Raw genomic sequence first — 23,883 nt, forward strand, 5'->3', positions numbered from 1 at the left:
TCCACTGGTAATTTTAATCGCTCTTGAATTTCTTCTAAATATTAGGTTTCACTTAGTTGCCAACCCAATGTATAAGAATCCGCGCTCCTCGTCATCTTCTCTTCAGCCAATTTAGAAACTCTCAAATCATGTATTAATGTACATCAGATATGAATAAAAATGTTTACTGGGCGTAGAGTTCTAAGGGCTTTGATCAGGTCTCGCAGAGACCAGCAATTGCTAGTCAAGTTCCCCTAAGTCCACAAAAATGGACCCAACACTCTAGCAATTCTAAGCTATTCACAGTCTGGTTGCCGCGTTTCTCACCTGTCGCCGTCAAATAGAACCCAAGAACTTTATATCGCCTGTGACCAAGACCGGCGATTCCCTTTTGTCCCCAACGAAATACAGAACACGTTGCTGATTCGTCGGTTCCTTTGAAGTATTCGACTAATCCCTGGTGAAACGAAAGTGCTGCACACGATCCACGGACCTGACCATTTGAAACAATTGCGGTACCTAGTTCCAACGTGGACGACCATACTATGCCGGTGTTAGGTGAGCGTTACAGACCACTGAGTAACCGATTTAGGCGACTGGAATGGGACAGCTGGTGATTGGTAGACAGACCGGGATCATGAGCCAACCTGCAGTTAATTTATTGAGGACGTAACTCAAAGGTAACATAGAATAATTTGGTCAGCTGGTTTCATGGTTGGCTTCTTTCAAGGTGGATTGAATTAGGTTGATTGTTAGACGTGTATGGGATTTACAGCTTGATCTATGGATCCGAAGGGTTCATAGATTGGCTAAAAGAGATGCAAGAAGGTGGTAAGTGGTAGAACATGAATTTTTATGTATTTAGGAGAAATTGAACAGTGAGACTATCACGATTGGCCATTTCTCATAGAAATTTGGATGATTTTAGATGTCCCTGGGTCAGACAAGAGAATGCAGACGATGGTGGCTTCATTTAATTACCAATTTTACATAATTGTCAACCTGCAAGCTCTCTCGTTGATGTTGCATCACTGGGACACCAGAAGATTGAAGTCTCTTTTATTCATTTGCACAGTCCTTTACCGAAACACACTTTTATCTAATTAGATCAACCGAATGGAAATGGACTTTTAGACGTTGATTCGTGCAAGGAATTTGCATACAGACAAAGTAAAATCTCACTGTATGTCAAACGCTACGTTGATCCTTTTTAGCCAGCCAGTTGGCATGGAACTTAAAACATTAACATATTGTACTTTAGTTATGTGGTGTTGATCTGTTATAGGTCGTTTGTAATTGTTGATAAATGGCCAGGGATCGAGCGTTTCTATGAAAGGACAATGCTTGAGAGTAGTTAATGTGCTAAGAGAAGAGGGCCAAATCTGTTGATTTTACGGTTAGCGTGAAAGGACAACCGCATTCGAGGCTGAAGGAGAAATCGCTGATTTTAATAAGCTCCATGCAAAGATGAACATAAACGCAGATACCGTGAAGAGCAATATGAGAGAATAGTGGGATTTCTACTTGCTTTCTCTTGAGTACCATGAGAAATTATTGTGTAGGACTGCAGATGCTACGTTTATGGTTATGCACGTTTTAAACAATGAAGTTTCGCCATCTTCTGGAAATGGCTAGGATTTGGGCTATCGGTTGGAAATTTTGCAAATATCTCGTGTTTCCAGTTCTTGCACGATGAAGCATGTTCTTGCAGTATGTTCATAATATTCTGAGAATAATGAATGTTCCAGTATTCGTTTCAAGTTTCTTCATTTTTAGTTCAGGTTGCGTTGTGCTTTTCTTAAATTTCTAGTGTTTCTGAAACAATGAAATTTTGTAATGTTAATTCATCAAAAATTCTTCATGTTGTACACTATAGTATAGTATTAGTGAAATACTCTTGAAAAATTTACTAAAAATCATTGTCTGGCCAGATTTAAAGAATTGTTTAAAGAAACGGTGTTTAAAAATTCACTCAATTCAGTTAATGTAATTGATACCATGAACGTTAATATTTCTCCACTATCAGCTGCATATTTTTGAAAATTACTTTTTAATTCTTTACAAGTTGACAAGCCTGATAACAAAATGCACCGTTTTGCAGTAATTTCAGGCTAATAATAGCGGCCCTGCCATGCATTAAAAGCCTGGACGACGGAATTTATTTTTACTTCACATCTTTCTCAACAACTTGCCACAAGGAAGAAGAAGAAGAAGAAGGAAAAAAACACAAATTTCAAGGAGAGACCTCGCAAGCATTTTTAGTGAAAGATCCGTATCGTTGTTTAAATTATACGAAGGCAATCGGTCAGGATGGAGCCCTCGCAACACCGTGAAAGGTGAAATCACGCGAGCTATGAAAATTACTTTATAGCAAACGCGATACAAAACTCGGCCTGGTTCTGTTCGTTCTCATATTTTCCATTAACCCGTCACGTAATCCAGAACTGCACGTCACAGACGACGTGAGCAGGCAGGGAAAAAATGACCCAATTCTTCGTCTCAAACTTTACATTTTTTGAACGGCCATCTAATCGAGGGAACGTCAAGCTCGCGTTAAACTTGAAACAATCGTTTCCTTTCTGCCAAAACCAAATAACCGTGCCAATTTTATTCTGTCTCGTATATAATCACACGTGTCTGCGTATTTTCCCGATATTTCTGCTACAAAAGAAAATAAATAATAAACAGTCGCATGTACGACGGAAATGTCGCGAAAGAAATAAAACGAGAAACTTTCAATAATCCGTGGGGATCGATTGATAGTCGAGAATGGATAAGTTTTACTAGTTATTTAATAAATAAACATTTGTCAAATATTTTATGTTATATAAATAGTGTTTCCATAGGTTGAGCAATATTTTTCTCTAATATGATATAATATGTCAGTCACATTTTATATAACAAAATTTAATATTTTATTTAATATTTCCCATAACATGGTAAAGTTATCCAACTATGAATTTAACAAACATTTTCGAAATATTTTCTTAAATATAATTTAATTAATATTTTGCTTTAAACGGTCGTTTCTCAGATATTTTATTTAAATAATATCCGTAATATGACAATAATCGAGCAAGAAAAATGATTGTATCAATTAACTGATAAAAAGTGACAAGACAGTAGCGGGAAAAGGAAAAATTGAAAGGACTTTCGCCAGACGCGTAGAGCTTTCAAATTGTTGAGTCTGATGATTAGACAAGGTGCCCCATAGAATTATCACGTGTCTTTTCTGAAAAAACTGAAGGAAAAATTTGAAAATAGAGAGATGCAAATGATTGAAAAGTGACTACTCTTTTCGCTGGTGCAGCTATGTATAGGCCTTTTACAGTTGCACTATTTTTTGGATCATAAATTTTGAGTATAAAGTTATTGCAGTGAGATGATGGGAAAGTGAGATATTTTGTGCCTCTAAATGCTTCATCATTTTTTTGAATCGAAAGGAGACAGATTACATAGCTTTTATTTGTTAGGTCATGATTTATTTAAACTACTGCAAATCTGTTCAAATTTCTTCTAAACTAGTTGCATGAACTTTGTTGTACAAACGTAAATGAAGTAAGTGGTCATACAAATCAGACGCGCAGAAAGGAGCTTTATAATTTAAAAAATTACAAAAATTATATTGTATATGAATATAATATAAAGAATTTGAATTTATAATACGCACACCAAAAAAAAAAAGAAGAAAATAAAACTACCTAGTAACGAGCTAACAATAAGAACTGATATAGGGACACTGCAGGCTCTTGAATCATCGTAACGATCGTACGACTGCATTAAAAATTGGAGCAAGCCTTGCAACTTTACCCAAGAATCTCTCCATTTCGAAGAACAAGAAAGGAAAGGAACAAAAAAGGAAATAAAGAGAAGAAGAAATCATCGTGTTGGAAAGCAATAGAAATTATTTCATTTATACAGCTCTGCAGAGGCTAAATTAATCCCTGGAGAGTAGCGAAGGCAGAAAAAAAGTGAAGGGAACAAATGCTTACAAAAGTATAATTTTTTCTCGTTGAATGAAAATGTGCGGAATTCCGTGGCAACGTGCCAGAGGAACAACTATCGTGTCCTCCATAGGGCCGTTTGCATGAAGCTGCGTTGTTAAGTACGCGACACTAACGCTGCATATCGAGTTTCAGGTGATTTTTCACTTGTCTTTTCGTGGCTCGTTCCTGAGAAACTTTTTCACGAAAACAACGGATACGAGTTTTGGAACGAAATCGTAGTTAGCAACAGAATTGATTACCGAATCGCTATCCACGTTCAATCGTCCGTGACGAAAGTGAATTAAACTTGTGGATTGGAACCGCGGATTATCGAGAACCTGTCATCTTAATCGACAGAAAATTATTCGAGCGCCCAAGAACCAGAATGCTTATCGTCCTTTTCGTCCGAGTGGTAAGACGAAAAAGTTACTAGATTCCTTCGTAACTTCCGATAATATTCCCTAGACGCGCGTATGCGGCCCTTTGGGCGCAGAAATTCCTTCGAGAACTTGAACGCGACGCAGCAGAATATTCCGTGGTTATTTGTGGTTGGTCGTGGTAAATAACTTGGCGTGACACGTGACTAGTTGGAAATCTATTCCAAGGATTCTGTGAACCTCATTACGCTCAACCCATTAGGAACCCATGACGCGTTAACGCAGCAGTTCATTTCTAATTTATTCCTGATTTATGTAGTTGCTAAATTTCAACGAATTTATAGTGCAATAGTTTCTCATTAGGTGGTATTCACAAAATCCGCGATCACTTAGTTGCCAACCCGGAGGAACTTTCCAATCTCTTTTCCATGAACAACACCTCAACATCTGCCATAAATCATTTGTGCAGCGATAGTTACGGCCAAGGTTCTCTATTTTGTGGCTGCTATTCGGTCAAACGCTATTTTTCTCGAGCACCCTATACGGTCAGCGTATAGAAGCTTGGACAGTCTGTCGATTCGTTCGTTCCTTCGCGCGAAAATGGATATCGACAGCAGCCACGCTGTCATCCGCACTGTCATCCGGAGTTATGTGTCCGGTTTGACGAGCGCACCTGCGCCGAACGGCGAAACGATTTCCCATTGGCGTTTCAGCGAAACGTTATTAATTCGTCGACCCGTCGCATCGAATGGTTAGTGTGACGTATGAAATGAGATCTTTTCATCGACGACTCAGTCGGTAAGGCAGGTTCCTATCGCACGGTCAATTGAACTCTAGGGATTTTTTTCGAGATCGGTCGATTTTGAATCGGCTGTATTCTTTTTTATCGATGCACTTTCTTCGATTATTTTTCTAAGCGCAGTTTCCGATAGTTGAAATGAACGCTAAACGTTGAGCTGAACACGCTTGACGTGTGAGAATTTCTAACGGTTGACAATCAAATGCTGATACTTACTATGGGATTAGAATTTGGACATTGTACCATCGGTCAAGAGCATTTCCATCGTAAATGAGAAATTAGCGATGACAAGAGAAATGATGGAATTTCAAATTGAGATCCGGATCATGTGTAACCTAGATTTGGGTTAGATTTGTATTTGGCTTTCGTGATAAAGTTAAAAAAGAAACTAGGTCCGGCATGGTCTACATTTAGGTTAGTTTGGATTAAAATCTGATAAACAGATTAGACGGAAAGTTCGTTGTAAATATACGAAAAATGAAGAACAATCTGTTCTGGTTTCTTCGGTAGAATCTGAAACAAAGATTCACACTCATTGCAAAAGTTCTGGCAAAAATATAAAACCGCATGTACTGATGATCCTATTCGTCGCAAACATATGTCAAACCAGGTCGCCATGTTCCTAAGAAAAAGCAATGTGTCATTGCACATTACTAGCAACAGTTCCCATGTTTGGAAGAAGATCGTAAAAACAGAGCAGCTCTCGAGAGAGAAAAGGAAATTTCGAGTGTGTGATGCAAGACCATTCGATGCAGCCCCTCAATTACCGTCGTTGCTGAGCTCTTCAGTTTCCTCTGCATAGACAGTTCTACTTTTCTCTTTTCTTCCAAGTAGTCGACGAACCTTGTTTTGTTCCGGCGAAATAATGCCTGAACAATAAACAGAATGATAAAACCAGTTGATTCGGTTTTGCTTTCGTTCGTTTTCCTAGTTAATGGACGTTGCCAGTGAAACGGGTCGCATAGACGTCACCAAGCGTATCGTTGAAAAGAATCATTGTCATTTGTCTGTTAATGTTCCTCACTACGTTTCTCGTCTTTATGATCCTCGTTTCTGTTTGCTTCTGGTGACTTTTTCTCGCTTTTGTTGTTCCCTCGTTTCGTTTGTTTCATCCAATTGGAAAGCTGCTATTTTCAGGCCTGACCTTTAGGTCAGAATGGGCAGATTGTGGGCAGATTGTGGACTATTGTTGATTGACAATGGTTCCAATGGAAATTCGTTTGAAGCTCTACTCTCTCACGTGATTCTACTGCGAAAATTAAAACATGTTTCCAAAATGTATTCATCCGATTGAAGAATTTCTTATTAGGAAGAATTTCACCTAGAATTTCCTTCCTCTTTGCGTGATCTCAGTTTTCTTATAAAATTTGCTAACATCGAAGTATTCCAATGTTTAGAGTAAGTTGCCAACTATTCGGAAGTTGTGTTTGAATGGACGTTATAAAATTCTACTTTAGCTTCTATCCGTTCTTCAGCTGACAAGCATCAAGTATTTCATTTCTCGTTTCACTTAGAATTCCACTTATTTTATTTCACTTGGAATATTAAATCCTCCATATTAATCCTTTATTCCATACGTTGGATTCCCGGGCCAAATTCGCTCCTTGACCTGGAACCTTTAAACATAAATGGGATCTAATCCAAATCTGACTCAAGCCTTCCTTTATTCCCCACAACTTCGCTACAATCGAGATTGAAACTTCCAAAGAACCAGAATTCTGTACGGTATTAAGACTTCACAGCTTTCTGCGGTCCACCCTATAATTGGGTTCTTATTCACTTCTTAACCGGAATTTATAATAACTCAAAGCCCATTCAGATTCTTCCTCGTTTCACGTGACTGCTCACTGTAGTTGTAAAATCTCTGAGAATCGGAACAACGAGGTTCGCTTGGCCCTTTTATAATTGTTACAGGACTAATGACACAAAAATCTGGCCTGAGCCTATTCTCATGAACCTTCTTCCCAACTTCCTGTCCAATTCAGCTTATTCCCTTGAAATCAGAAGCTAATTCCTACATGCGAGAATATTCACGATTCCATTTACCATATCGACTGGTAATCCCTGTTGGTCGATGCAATTCACCAAAATCAATTATCAATTCGTCGACGTCTCCTCGACAGCCAGGCTCTCACAGAAGCCTCTTTATCACGCGATGCTTGGAGCTTCGGCGCTGGGACTACGTACAGATCAGATTTGGGCAAAATTTGTAATTCGTAATTGTTCCTAGAAATCTTGCAGATTTCGTGGACTCTTGTAAACTCGAATGATTTATTTGTAAAATACGTGGATAAAGGTCTGAGATCTTGGACGATCCTAAAATTGCAATTAATCCTGCCAAAGTGGAGAAAAGCACTGTGTCAGTTGCAGCCTTCATTCAAGGATGATCTTCGGTAAAAAATTCCAAACTATTTAATTTGTATCTCATAAAAATGACTAACAATTGTTGTTCCGTAGGATACAAAGTACGATGTAAAAGGAGATACTCGAGAATTCAGCGAGACACTCAAGAATCCAGTGACCTAATCGAAAATCCTCAGTGACCTATTGATATCAATTAAGAGCTGATGCTAGCTGCGATGTCTAATTTCTGAGAGATTAATGGAACGATAGGACAATGGTATCTGATCATCGACGATCCATCGCGAAAACCTTCCCGTAGGTTAGATATCTAGCTAGTTAGAGTAGAGACCGCGGTGGCCAGGCCTCTCGTCATCGTCGACAAGCGAATTCCAATCAGAAAGCAATCAGCGGTAGCGCAGGGTATGCGTCGGTTTGCGTTAAACTTCAGTCAGAATGCCTGCGACATAATCAGAAATGACACGCTGTCACAGTGAACAGACACACTAAGCTTGCAGTATCGAACGATCACCGACCAGCCAGGGCCACCGTTCGATTCCCGTGTCACCTCTGTCTCCAATCCACCGTGTCTTTCTGACGTGCAATCTCATCGGCTGACGAGTACCTATGACAAGCGAACCATTGCTACGAGAATTTGCTATCCATCTAAGCGAGACTCGTGGATCAATCTTGTCAGGTTGAAACTGTTCAAGACCCCATACGGTGCACACACAGTCTTGCCAATATATTTGTCTACCAGTGTAGCTGTAGATATTTTTCTCACCATCGAACGTGTTCTTGGTGGAAAAATAATGTAATGGGTATGTTTCTATCGATTGGATGATTTTAATAGACGTTTTTCACTGAATAATATAAAATAAAATGAACTGTGAAAGGAGGTAAAAATCGAGAGGATTCGTTAAGGCTGAAGGTGGATAGTTGATGAAGAAGTGAAATTGACAGGACACGGATAACAGTGTTAATATTGTGATAAGTAATAGCTTTATAATTACAGATAGAGTGAACAAATAATTAAGCGCAAACAATTTTGTTAATGTGATTAACTGACAATTTTAAACTTGGAAACTGCTGCTATCTGGAAGATGAGAAACTTGTCATATTCTTCCTCTGTAGTCTTCTATTTGATAAAGTGTACTTATCTTGGAATACCATTCAATGGAAATATATTTCCTAGCTCGTTAGTTGTTCCTAGCTATTATTAGCATATTCTAATTTGTGGAGAATCACAGAAACCTCATAGAAAATATTTTTGTAAAATGTTAGTTACAGTATTATTCCTTTATATTCTTCACTTATTGCAGCATAAAAATAATATTGTGTGTTAAACCCTGCATGGGACGTGTAGATATTCGGTTCTATCATTTCTTTTTCCTATTCCATGAAAGGTAACCACTGTTTGACCATAAACTGCTTGTTCCACTGACGTGGCCACCTGTCGACCGAAGGGGCGAGCTGTTCTACTGATTGATCCACTTGTCCGACCATACGCGACCCTATTCTACTAATCCCCGTCGCTTGTCCGATTCTAATCGATTTTTTCCCCTTGTACCGGCCAGGAACATCACTGTGGATTATCAATTAATCGACCAAACGAACCAGAAAACCATTTAAACCGTGCTTCGTTGAATTCTAATCACTTTTGCCAACTTGCCAAAGCATTGTAGTCCTAATGTTATTTGAATTATCATCATTCATGGCATTGCGGAGTCAACGGTTCGGATTCTATACGTAAGTGTATTGTTAACGTAAATTATTTCGTCGTTTCGGCTTGTCACAGATGTTTACAACGCGTTGAGCGCGAAGGTCGCGCGTGTGATTGACCCATTTCACTGGCAAATGCAAAAGTTGCCGCCTCTCGTCGATTTCCATTAGGTGACATACGCTGTCCGCTTCTGCTCCGCCTGTTTGCACCTCCCATCATTTTTTAGGAGCAGCTTTTATTCTCTCCTTCGCGTTTCGACCAGCTCGAAATTTTGCTGACAGTTTTTTTTTTTATTCGAAATTTTCATAAAATTTATTGTTATCGTTATTGCTATTGCTGCTATGTATGGTTTTGCATTGGCAGGATAGCGTTACAATTTTGATCCGTGAATTTTAATAAAATTTCAGAGAACACAATATCATTTTTATCATTGTCACGTGAGTCTGCTTGCGTTTAGGCAAACTCGTATTTCCATGAACACGACTAAATAAAGTGAGTTTAATTGAGTCCAAATGAAGGGAACAATCGTCCAGATTAACATTTAGCTAAAATTTGTCTTCTTTCTGCCTGATGGACAAATTAAAGTTAATAATATTTGTGAGAAATAAACTGTATATAAACTAATTATTTTTTTCACGAAAAAATTCCCAGATATTTTCCATACAATTCTATATATGACAGCCAAATTTTGGACCAAAATCCCTTTCTATAAGAAAATGCCAGATTTTCCAACTCTCCGAAATGCCACGTGGAACGATCTCTGCTCGATCGAACAGCCTCCAATTTAATGAACTTTCACAATTTCTCTGTAAAACAATAATTAATCACCGCCCCAATTCTATTTTCCGCCTGATAAACTAATTCTACCCTTTAATAGTTTCAGATAGAGAATTAGGTGTCTGACTGGCGTTTTATAAATCTCACAGCTATTTTCCACTCTATTATCCCTCTTTGGAATTGTATCCGCTTAAAAAAAACAAGCTCTTAATTAACTTGGCTACACGGTTTCGAAATGTTACACCAGTTCAATTAAGAGTAAATTTCGTTCCGTTCGCGGACGTGTTAATAATCTGGCTAACGAACTCGACACGATCCGAGGGATTAAAATTGCAACAAAGCTCGCGTTCAAGTGCTCGTAGTCTTATTACATCGTTGAACAGAAACAGGCGGCGAACGCAGACAGACAAATCAAAGTGTCATACACCAACGTGGATAGTAATATCTGTTTGTTGAAAGAATAATTAAAAACATTGTCCAAGAAGAAAAAGTAGTTTATTTCATGAAATATCTTCGCTTGAATATAAAGATCAGTGAAGAGAAATATGGTGAATTATAATAAATTGTTTCTTGAAGTGGAATAATTTTCATATTTGATGCTCTGATAAATAATTTCACATTGTCCAAAGTATCTTCTTATTTCTTTTTCTTTTTTAAATATAGGTTGTTAGAATTTTGTATAGAAACAATTTATTTTTTTGTTTTTTATTTCTTCTATATCTTCTTATTTCTTATTTTTTTTAAATATTAGAATTTTTTATAGAATCTTAATTTATTTTTTGGTTTTATTAAGGACATCCTGTCTTTAAATGTGGAAGAATATCTTTTCTTTTATTCTTCTTTTGCAGTGGAATAATTTTCATATTTGATGCTCTAATAAATAATTTCACATTGTTCAAAGTATCTTCTAATCTCTTTTTCTTTTTTAAATATAGGTTGTTAGAATTTTGTATAGAAACTTAATTTATTTTTTAGTTGTATTAAGGACATCCTGTCTTTAAATTTGGAAGAATATCTTTTCTTTTATTCTTCTTTTGCAGTGGAATAATCTTCATATTTGATGCTCTGGTAAATAATTTCACATTGTTCAAAGTATCTTCTTATTTCTTATTTTTTTAAATATTAGAATTTTTTATAGAAACTTAATTTATTTTTTTGTTTTTTAAGGACATCCTGTCTTTAAATTTGCAAGAATATTTCTTCTTTTATTTTTCTCTTTTTTTTCGTACACATACATTGTTATCTAAATATCGTACAATTAAATATGAAGAATTTCGTAACAATTTGCGTTGTTTATCGTGTGTAATAATCAACAGTAAACACAGCAACAACTTCATGAAATTCTACTCCCTGTAATTCCAAACAACTTAGACAAGGTTTCGTCTGTATACTCGAACAATTATGCTAGGAAGCAGTTGGAATTCATGACAGACGCACGGTATGTGCCACTTCGTAGACTAATTTAATTATTAGCTTGGCAAATATGAGACGTGTCTCTCGAGTTTGAATTTGTCTGGCTAATGCCACACGTGAAATTTCATTTTGCTAATAAATTATTATCATATGCATTAACATGAGCTACGAGATATAAATGTGCAAGTTATTGTTTTTCAAAATTTATTTTATAGAAGAAGTACTCTTTTTTCTTCTCTGGATTTTTCGAAGTTGGAGTTGCTGAAATTTAGAATTCAAAATTTCTGCGATATGCCATCTGGAATTTTTGAAATTGCGAATCTTAAATTTCTGAAATATGAAACCTATACTTGCTGGAATTTCAAGTTTCAAACCCTTGGGATCTGTAATTTGAAATTTACAATATTGGAAATTTGTAATTTACAGTTTAAAGTTGTCACCTTTCGAATGGTCTTCTCTTTAGAAAAACTAAGTTAGCGAAGACTTTCAGTGAAAATTTGGGAGCTTCTAAAATTGAGAATTTTCGCCTTTAGTACGTTCAAATTTGTAATTCATCCAAAATAAAATTTTAGAAAATTTTAGAGAATTTCCCTCTTTGCAATTCCTAGGAGCCGAAAGTTTTCATTGGAAATTCCAAATTCCAAAGGATCTTCATTAACAGGAAAATTCGAAATTTTCTTTGGCCGGGATATTTCCCTTAAAGAAAAATTTGAATCGAGAACCATTGACAGTTTCAAATTGTAAAATCATTGACACCATTCGCGCTACTAAATCAGTAGATCAGTAAAGATATAAGTAGCAAATAAATTCCCTATGAAAACAAATAAATATTGTAACACGTCAAATAGAATCTTCTCTTAGCATAAACATGTTATTCTGCAACGAGATGCGCCATAAGGTTCCATTCACGACGCATGGAAATGGCAACTGGGCGTAGTTAGCTTGACCCTAACGTCCTAAACCATAATGGCATCGTCGTTGATTTGTGATATCGATAAATTCTGCTGAACTTAAGTCCCGAACGTGAATACGATTTACCACGTTATGATTTGTAGCCATACGGATTTACGCGGAAGTAATCATGCATATTTGGTCGCTTATGACTGAAGAAATTTGTTCCGATGGCGTGATACACATTTGTTTCCATGACACCGATTTTGACATTGGCCGCTAATGAACCGTCCGGTTGGTTGGCTCGTTGAATTACGGGCTATCGATGGGATTAAGAATGTGGCGAATAGCCGTCGAATGTTAATCGACTCGATTGCCATATGGCCGCTTACAGTGGCGTTTATGTGATTTACGACCTTTACGATTCCACTAAAACCTTCCTGGATGGAATACGAATCTCTCCTTTAGAAATACAGGTGTTGCTCGAGAAATTTGAAAGAAACGTATGTGGTAAGCTATTTATTGAAAACGATAGTAACATAAATTTTTGTTAAACAGTGTGTATTTCGAAGTTGGAAAAAATTAATTTATCGAGATACCATCAAATATTTCTTTTATGGAAAATATTTTTATATAGTGTTTTATGGAAAGGTATTTATTTAATATTCCCCTGATGGCATTTAAGTGTTTCTTAATCCTCATATTTATCCATAAACCAGCAATAAATTTGTTAAGAAGTCCGCTATATTTGTATATTCTTCTATACTTAACTTGCTCGCTTTAAACGATATCCCGATATTTAGAAAAATAACATAACCGCAACGAGAGGAGCAGAAAATACAATAAGATGTACGGGAAAATAAGAGCCACGGAATCAGAAGAATTGTCAATTTTTCACCCTTGAAAGACAGCATAAATCACGCTCTTTCAAACCCATTTTGTTTCACGTCGATACGTCGCTCCGATTTCGAGATATCCAGCTTTAAAGTTTACCATTGATGTGCCGCTAAAATCCCTGAAAGTAAGCTTCACCTTCCACTCCTTCCGGGAAGTGCGTACGCGCGACCTACTGTATAGTAAAAAAACCCGCTGGCTCAGCGCCCTTCAATGGCAACCAGTTGGTGGAGCTTTAGGTCAGTGATGCGGCTGAGTGAGACAGACGTTAGAGCGCGTGCGACTGAGACAGACGTTGCAGCGCGTGCGACTGGGACAGACGTTAGAGCGCGTGCGAGTGAGACAGACGTTAGAGCGCGTGCGAGTGAGACAGACGTTAGAGCGCGTGCGAGTGGGACAGACGTTACAACGTGTGCGAGTGAGACAGATGTTAGAGAGCGTGCGAGTGAGGCAGACGTTAGAGCGCGTGCGAGTGAGACAGAGGTTGGAGCGCGTGCGAGTGAGACAGAGATTGGAGCGTGTGGAAGTGAGATAACGCTAGCGCTCACCAAAGTGGAAATTCGAAACAAAAAATCTTAATAAAATACAAATTATAAAAAATATAGTATATTTCTGACGTAAAATTCCGAATTAGTCATAATTTTTACCAATATGAAGGTGTAATTTGAGTAATAATAATTGTGCTTGGAATTGGGAAAATATATTTATCGTATAATGTAACATCAATGGACGAAATAGAAATGTAAAATAGAATTTTTAGTAAACTCTTAATAAAACGATGGTAGACATTTTTGGATTAAAATACTGTTTTTCATATTTCTTGACGCTCTACTTGTTGTATTTTTTAAATATTTTCTCCTAGTACTTTTCCCGTGACTTTTTCTACGCTGGATTATTCGAACACTATATTCGTTGGCTTCCATAAAAACGTGTACTCTATGGTATTTTAAACGTAGAATTTTAAATTGCACACGGTATTTAATCCATTTTTAGCAATGCGAAAGAGGAAAACATTATGTAATTAGTACCCTGATTATAATACAGTGTAATTTCTCATATCACATATATGAATATGTAGATAATACAAGTACGTGTAAAATGTAAATCTGTAATTTTTTATACTTTTGACATTTTTTAACATATCATTCAAAATCCATTTCTACCTAATTTTTTTAAAAATATTATATTCCACATACAATATTTCTGACATATAATTCCAAGTATAATAATTAATTCTTTTTTTTAATTTTCCATTTCTACCTTTTATTTCAAATATGATCATCCTTTTTTCTAGTTTTCCATCTTCTTTCAGTCTCTATTTTGCATTCCAAGTGTACCATGACAATCGATTTTTCTAATTTTCTATTTGGATGTCTTATTTCTAGGGTGAAGAGAATCAGTACGACGTGGATGGCGTGTTCGAGTGTCTCCCCTGTGCTGAGGGTTGCGAGTCCTGTGAGGACGATTCACCCTGTGTGGTATCCTTGAACTGGTTGATGAGAACTGCTATCCTCATCCTGGAATGCTGCGTCATCGCCTGCCTGCCTGCTGTCGCCCTTTTCACTTGGAAGTATGGCAAAGTGAAGGTAAGGAGCCTAAATACTAAAAGCCAAAATCCAAATCCTTTCTTACGCTTTGAATATTTTGCAGAGGCAATTTTCTACAGTCAGCGAAGGCAGGATAATGAAATTCTATAATATCGTTGAAATTTTGATCACATATTGATTCCAAGTTCTTATTAAGTACTCAAAAGAAGACTGCATCTGAGAAAGGATATGGTTGCTAAAGGCATATATTCTATTATCAGGACTTTTCATTATAAATAGGCTCCAAACTTTTATTTCAATAAGGACGTTAAAAGAGATTGAGGAAATTTTTCATGAAAATGAAAATTTAATTATTGTAATATTATAATGAAATTTCAATAGGAACATTTGTGCTTTTAAAATGGAAATTCATAACTGGAAGTTCTTCAGACGGATAATAGTTAATGGAAAGTTCTAAATTTCAAACTTTAAATGTGTTTTATAAAATGTTCGGTTAAAATCCAAATACACTTCCATTGTTTGAAACAGGCGATTGGTAACAAAATTCTATGGATAAAACATAATTGACACAAAAGGATGCAAGCTTTTAAAATATATCCTAAAATTTAGGTAACAAGAAAGCTAATAAATGTAATTACAGAGGGAAATCTTATCATTTGGAAAAACAGATGCATCTACTGCTAATGGAAAAATGCACAGAAATATATAAAATTTTCCAAATTCAATATTCTCTGCTGTTCTGAATAAGTGAAGCAATCTCTTACCTATGTTGCATTTTTGAAATTAAATTTACACAGATATCACTATATCCCAAGATTACTATAATACTTTCAACCTACAGCTAAAATAGTTAGCCTGAGTTTCAGATCCCAGCATATCTTTTTTCTGCTGCCAAGATTCGAACTGCTTCTAAATTCTCTCTGATTAACAACTTCTGAGCACAAACTATAGATTTAAAATAATCTAGAATCCCCTTTGATGTCAGCTCCACCTTCTTTCTGCAAGGTCTTTGAAATGGTCTGGGGAGAATCCCATTGGGAGGACCTGTCCACCATCAAAAGGTCCTTTAATCCAAGCCAACTAACTGCCCTAAACGCAGTTGAGGCAACTTCTGTCGAAAGAATCAACTACCAAAGGCTAACCTACCTCCGCTTCGAAATTAATTAACTCAGGTCCAAGCTGCCTTTTCAACGCGATTATCCCAATGCGGCTGACTCGTGAATCGATCCTTTATCTGTCCTCAAATGCAGATTACATCTCTGCATTGCAAAGTTGCGGTGTAGTTCACCGTATAAGCCGGTATTGTTCCCTGGTTTGTCTACATTTTCTTATGATTGTGTCATGCACTTTAATATATACTTTTAATTTGATGTTTTGTATAAACAATATGTGAAACTGTTAAACGAAATCATTACCGCAAAATATAATTCACCACTTAAGTCATTTTTACGCTTCTTTGTTTTTTAAGCAGTGAATGTTAGTCCTCCAACTTGGAAAAATGCACGGTGGACAGGGTATAGGTTGCTTGGCTCAGAGTTAATCAAAGAAGGTTCGTGTCTTTTGATAGCTAAGCAAAGAGAGGTTTCACTGTTTCATCCCTATCTATGGCCCAAGATTCTATGGCTCAAGATTCTATGGCCCAAGATTCTATGTCTCAAGATTCTATGGCCCAAGATTCTATGACCCAAGAAGGCCCAAGATTCTGTGGTCCAAGATTCTATGGTCCAAGATTCTATGGCCCAAGATGACCCAAGATTCTATGGCATAAGATTCCTATGTCCCAGGATTTTATGGCTCAAGACTCCATGGCCTAAGATTTCTATGTTCCAAGATTGTATGGCCCAAGATGAACCAAGATTCTATGGCCCAAGATTCTATGGTCCAAGATTCTATGGCCTAAGATGACCCAAGATTTCTATGTCCCAAGATTCTATGGCCCAAGATGACCCAATATTCTATGGCTTAAGATTCCTGTCTCAAGATTCTATGGCCCAAGATGACCCAAGATTTTATGGCTTAAGATTCTATGACCCAAGATTCTATGACCCAAGAAGGCCCAAGATTCTGTGGTCCAAGATTCTGTGGTCCAAGATTCTATGGTCCAAGATTCTATGGCCTAAGATGGCCCAAGATTTCTATGTCCCAAGATTCTATGGCCCAAGATGACCCAATATTCTATGGCTTAAGATTCCTGTCTCAAGATTCTATGGCCCAAGATGACCCAAGATTTTATGGCTTAAGATTCTATGACCCAAGAAGGCCCAAGATTCTGTGGTCCAAGATTCTATGGTCCAAGATTCTATGGTCCAAGATTCTATGGCCCAAGATGACCCAAGATTCTATGGCCTAAGATTCCTATGTCCCAGGATTTTATGGCTCAAGATTCCATGGCTTAAGATTTCTATGTTCCAAGATTGTATGGCCCAAGATGGCCCAAGATTCTATGTCCCAAGATTCTATGTCCCAAAATTCTATGGCCCAAGATTCTATGTCCCAAAATTCTATGGCCCAAGATTCTATGACCCAAGATTCTATGGCCTAAGATTGCTTGGCACGCTCTCTTGTCTTCTTTCATTCTGGTACTTATGTCAACCAATCAGTATCCCGTGTGTAGTGTTCCATAAATTTTACTCAAGTGTCGTTTTTGAACCTTCTTTCGTCGATTTTCTCTACCTTCTGCTAACCGATTTAGGAAATTATTTGGCAAATAATTGGCAAGATCCTGGCCTACATCAGAAAAGCTTGGAACAAAGATTTCAGGTGGAACGAACTGTTAAGACGGATTTTCCCATATGGAGATGGAAAACTGATCGGGCAATAATCGCGTTGAAATGTCCGACTTTAGACGCTTTTCCATTCCTGTCTCGATAATCGAAACTCTACGACTAACGAATCCTGTTCTGTTCAATCATCCGGCGTAATTAAAGAGAGAAAAAGGTGGATCTGTAGGACGAACTGCAAATCGGTGCTACGTTTTTCCAATAGCGTGTCCTTGCAACTATCGTGTACCTTCGATGATTGTTCGTTTGGCGTTCATATTTTCGGAAAATAACGCGTTACCAGACAAGGCAACGTGTTTCCGCTGCCGGAAATTAAAAGCCTGACCTAACCAACGAAAAATAGATCGCCTTTGTTTTTGGTTTGGCTAGGATTTTTTAGATGTAGAGACAGGGTTGGAAAAATATTTGTTTGTAAACATGCGTGTGATGGAGCTTTTTGTTCAAAAGCTGTTTCGTGCCATTTGTTATAAAAAAAAAAAAAAGGAAGAAAAGAAATGGAGTGGAATAAGAGAAAAGTGAAAGAACAATTTCGTGAACGTACACTCTGTACATTCTACAGATATTTCCAACGAAATATGCCAACTCTTCAGGCTGTCTGGATTTTCTTAACGAATTCTATCGATAATTCCGTAAATTCTAAAAGTTCCAGGATTCGTGTCAGGATGTTTATCCTGAACGAGAATAATAGCGTTGCTTTCCAATCACGTATCGAGATTGAGCCATTGCAGGGCTAATAAATTCCCTTTAATTAACCGGAGACGGGCCGAAACCTAAACTACGAACTCACTTCCGGCAACTATCGCCTCCAGTTGTTACGGAAATTTATTACACGAATAGCCCAAAGACAGGATTGTTTCTGTCGGTTTCACCAGTTCCTACATCAAGTCACTGTTGATAAGATTTGCTTGAAGAGATTATGGATCCTGCTAACATCAACCGATTTTGTCTAACTGATAATGCTATTATATCTGCTATTACACTAAACCAACTATTTCTTTTTTTCTCTTTTCAGACCATTTCGTAGATCCTTTAAGACTAGTCTCATTACTTTTCATATTCTTTTTCCTTTTTTTTTTTTTTTTTTTTTTTTTTTTTTTTTTTTTTTTTTTTTTTTTTTTTTTTTTTTTTTTTTTTTTTTTTTTTTTTTTTTAGGATTGGGTTGGCAACTAAGTGATTGCGAGTTTTGTCATTAAGTAGTATTGACAATATCCGCAATCACTTAGTTGCCAACCCATAATATGATCTCTGTGATCAGATCAACTGGAACTCTAAATATTTTTTCATAAAGTCAATAGACAACGAATTGTTTGAGGTGGAGGTTTTTACAGACTTGCCATGTATATTCCATAGATATTTTTCCACCTTTCAATTTCCCATGGAGGCATAAATATCCGCGATTCTAATAATCACGAGAAACTCAAACAGCATTTCATAAGGAAAACCTGTACGATGTACAATATCTGGATGAAATTCGTTGGCCGTGCGTTTGCTCATTGAAAATTTTCATTCCATTCGAGTTGGAGAGAAAAAGGACAATTCGTCGCTAATAAAAATACGACTGGATTCGAACGAAGGTTAATTCGTTCCTGCTGGCTGGAATTTACGAGTCGTCGCTCGTTTTAGATCCGTCATGTTGCTATGCAATATTCACCGGCCCTTTTTATTCTGTTATGCGCGTCCGTTTGTGGCGGCAGTTGAGCCATTTGCCAGATTGCTTAATCAACATGAAACTCGACGCATCGCTGAAGAATTTTTCATTTCCGCGCACGCAGGACAAATAATTTCGCTTTTTTTTTTACACGCCTCGTTTCTGGAACAGGAACGCGTCCATTGGACGATGCACGCGTATGTATTTTATACAATTTTCTACGTGTCCCTCGTAGTTCTCCATTCTGCGAATTTATTCTGTCTCCCGTTACATGAAACAAGTATTTTTTATTCAGCTGTTTTATGTTACTCCGGCGCAACTTCTTTAATTCAAAAATATGCCGAAGATCATTTTGCAATATCGTACGAAACGTAGAATTTAGGAAAAATTCATAGCTTTTGGTCGGAGATTTTCATCAGTTACTCTGTCTTGAAATTATATCGTTTATGGCAGGGAACTATATCAAAGCTTGTAAATGAAAAAGGGTTATGTTGCTTGGCGATGAATTAAATCGGAGAAAATACTTTGCGTAGATAGTGTAGTATCGTGGACAAATGGCCTAAGAAATATCGGGTGAACCACAAACAATATTGCGAAAAAGCCTAAGTGCCGTTAGGCCAAAAGGGCCTGGCAATTTTTACCGGGTGGTCGTTATCTAGAGAGTCGTGAGTGGAGAGTCGAGTCGAGTAGTCGTGAGTTGACAGTCGAGTGGTGGGGAGTCGAGTTGTGATAGTCGTGAGTGGAGAGTCGAGTTGAGCAGTTGTGAGTTGACAGTCGAGTTGCGGTAGTCGTGAGTGGACAGTCGAGTTGTGAGGAGTCAAGTCATGAGTTGAGTGTCGAGTTGCGAGGAGTCGAGAGTTGAGTTGCCAAGTTGTTATGAGTTGTAAACTATTAGTTGTAAGTTGTGAATGAACTATTTAGTTGTCTTAGTTATGGCACATTACTGTATTTAGTTTACATTAAATAACCATCGTTTCCATCCATGTTTAATCCATTGTAAATAGATCTATCAATCAATAAACTTATCATATAGGATAGAAATAATTAGAAACCCTAATTTCTAATATTTCTAAATAAATCAAAAAATCCTATAATAGTAATTCGAAGAAAATATATAAGAAATAATATCAAATATAAAGAGATAGTCGAAGAGTGACTTTGGAAGCTGTCTATTGAGAAAACGTTTTGTAAGCAGACAGTTACAAAGTTAACAATTTTTTTTTACAAGAAAAGCGTTCTTCTTATTATACAACTTTTCTTTCATACATTTTGCTGTCTCATCATAAACAAGGAAGTAATTAAGAGTGGCAGAGTTGGGTGGGATATCGTGTGTGTTTTTGAACAAGAATTGAGCGATGGATAAGACATTATTGATAAATTTAATTCTATCAAACCTGAGAAAGATATTTAATCAAATTTTTCCTAGCTATTGTACAAACAATATTAAGCGAATTGATGTTTTGTGTGAAATTTGTATTGAAAGGAAATTAGATGACGACAGGAGAAAAGGTAAAAGAAAAATTCAATCGAACCTTTTACTATCTTCTTTCCTGCATTGTGTCTTAAGATTGAAAAATGGTATTTTATTTTAAAGTCTCATTTGGAAGAAAAGATTAACCAAAAGCGACGACAAATCTTATCTTCTGCACCACCTCTTCCCAAGCATATTAAAATTGAAATATGATAAATCTCTATATATTTCATTCAAAAATTGTTGTAGTAAAATTTCATTTCGAAAAAAGATTTCAAATTGAAAGTATTATTTTTTAAACCCTTTAAAAATTTCAATGAAGTTATCCATTTTTCAAATTTGTTCGCTCAATAAAATTACTTTAAAAGAATGATTAAGATATTATCGAAACAATTCTGGTTAAAAGTTCCATTCTTTTTTAAACTGACTCCCATTATATCGTACAATGTAAAATTCAAACAACTGGCTCGTGTATTTTTACGAGCGACGAAAACAATTCAATCTAAATATTATGTAACCTTCAATGAGTTTTCATAACAAATGTTATTATTGAAAAATAAATATACACAGGAATATTTATGTAGATAAAGGGACATTTTATTACTGTTCTTTTGTTAACAAAAATATTATACACCTTGGGATATATATACAAATATCCTTTGGAATAAAAACATTTTATTATATAACTATTCACACACATTTACTATATATTTTATTCAACGACAATGATGAAATTCTACTATGAGCAACATATTATTGAACGATAAATAAATATACACAGAGAGATATTTGTCTGGAGATGAAAATATTTTTATTTCAATTTGATCATTCTTAGTGTTTCTCTATTAAACAGAGACATTACACATATAGAAACACACACACAAGTATTATTTGCCATGGAAACATTTTATTGTAACAGTGCAATTGAAATATTCATTACGAGTCATTGTTTGTACAGTCGCGTTTATTCCTCGTCGACTCCGATTACTCTGTTTAAGCTTTTCAATAATTATGTAACCACATCAACACGCCGTGTAATGTTTGCTCGAATCAGTAGCAACGCTTATTCGCAATAAATTTAATTACTTTTGCCAATCAATAATTAAACATGTAAATAAATTAATAATTAACAACGCAACAACCGGTGGAACAAGCAGTGGCCACTTTCCACTGTTTTCAACGATTTCGTAATTTCTCATTAACATTTACATACATCTTGTAAATGTATAGGTGCACGTGCTTGTTTGTTATTCAGTCAAAATTTTCACTCGATGGTTAAATGTCTGAAATAATGGAAAATAATTTGTTGTATTATTTGTTGCGGAAAGATTGTGGAGGAAAGTTGTGTTATCTGTAGTCCGTGAAATTATCTTTGTCTGAGTAAACATTTGATGAAAAGCAGACATTTCAAATATATAAATATTTCAAGTATTTTTCATCTGTTAAATATTTGTAAAAATAAATATGCGTGTATACAAATAAGGGAAATTTGCATATCAAATTCAACGTAATTCAGTGTGGAATTATTATTGGAAATAAAAATTGACGCTGGCTACAAATAGAGGAGATGGACATTTTTAAATTGTCGAAGAAATTGTAATGTTGAATTTATTATGAAATTAAATTTAAAATCGTCAATGTTTCTAGTGAAACCGTGTGCATATTAATATGCATATTTTATGCTACAATTTTCATATATTTTACCAGGAAAATTGAAGATAATATCAGAGAGAAAATTCCAGCGAAGAGAAATATTGTCTGTTTCGCGATCTCGACACACTCACGATGAGTCTTCTGTCAAGAGTTTAACCGAACAACTTACCGTCTATCGATAAGAATAAGATTTGAAATATTTCCAGAAAAAAGATTTCACATAGACGAACTTTTGCAGTATTTGATTTTATCTTCAATGCAATAAAAGAAATTTCGTTTGAAACATAAGTTCGATAAAGTCAGTAGACAACGAATTGTTGCAGGCGCAGGTTTCTACTGACTCACCGTATATTTTTAAATCGATTTACAAAGTTGTCAATATTTTCAATAAAATTCTCTTCATAATAGTTTCATTCTATTGAAAAAGAAACAAAAAACGGAAAATGGGTTAATAAAACCAGTTCAATTATCCAGATATATTTATAGCGAAAATTAATTACTATAAATCGTTAATTAGTTTCGTTATTGTATCTGATTACTGTCGCCACAGTGGCAGACGATCCCGTTTGACAAATCGAAATATCGTTGCGAAATGATATTTCGAGAGCAGATTCCCTGTCGCATTTGCAACGTTGTTTACGAGTTGGCGGAATGCAACAAGTTGCAGAATTCCGGAGTCAAACTGACAACCATGTGCGTTCGTCCGTATAAATGTAATCCTCTTTTCGAACCAATTTCCCATATTAATCAAATTCGAAAATTCGACAGATATACAGAGTGTTCATTTACAGAAAGCGTTCGAACACTTGTGCACGTCTTTTCTCAACATCTCACGTGTTTCGTTAAAGCTTAATTTAATTTAATTTAATTTAATTTAATGTTTTGAAATTTGGAAGAAAATCAAGTTTGGAAAAATTTGAATACTTTTAGTCATTTTGTCTAAAAAAAAAAGATTTTTATAATTTTCTGGATATTTATATATAGCAGAATCGTGATGTGCAAGAACAAATTTTCGATGAGATGGCGTTTCTAATTTAATGACTCATTTCAGATCCATCGATTTCTTCAGAAATTAATGAATACAAATACAGAGTAAAAACACTAATATTATTTGCATTAATACGTAGTGTTATTATGCTTAGTATTGTAAAATTCTAATGACGTACTTTCTTACAATCTACCAATTTCTTAGATTATTATTAGGTTGCCAACCCATTATTACAATTATCAGTTTGATGCCTTTCTGCCTTGTCAAGTGACAGTTTGAGGTTAGGTTGGGCTTTGCAACTAAGTGATTGCAAATTTTGTCATTACCATCTGATGACAAAACCGGCAATTACTTAGTTGCCAACCCATTATTATAATTATCAGTTTGATGCCTTTCTGCCTTGTCATGTGACAGTTTGAGGTTAGGTTGGGCTTGGCAACTAAGTGATTGCGAATTTTGCCATTACCATCCAATGACAAAACCCGCAATCACTTAGTTGCCAACCCATTATTACAATTATCAGTTTGATGCCTTTCTGCCTTGTCAAGTGACAGTTTGAGGTTAGGTTGGGCTTGGCAACTAAGTGATTGCGGATTTTGTCATTAGATGGTAATGAT

General features: G+C 36.1%; 1 protein-coding gene across 1 annotated transcript in view; it reads left to right on the top strand.

Annotated features, from left to right (window-relative positions):
* Positions 1-23,883, top strand: part of LOC122576551 (probable G-protein coupled receptor 158) — a 160,631-nt gene that overhangs the window by 83,014 nt on the left and 53,734 nt on the right. Inside the window, exon 5 of the mRNA XM_043747012.1 lies at positions 14,565-14,765. Within this exon, the coding sequence (XP_043602947.1) occupies positions 14,565-14,765 (201 nt within the window). The remainder of the gene's footprint in view (positions 1-14,564; positions 14,766-23,883) is intronic.

Source organism: Bombus pyrosoma, linkage group LG16 (assembly GCF_014825855.1).
Source record: "Bombus pyrosoma isolate SC7728 linkage group LG16, ASM1482585v1, whole genome shotgun sequence".
Taxonomy (NCBI): domain Eukaryota; kingdom Metazoa; phylum Arthropoda; class Insecta; order Hymenoptera; family Apidae; genus Bombus; species Bombus pyrosoma.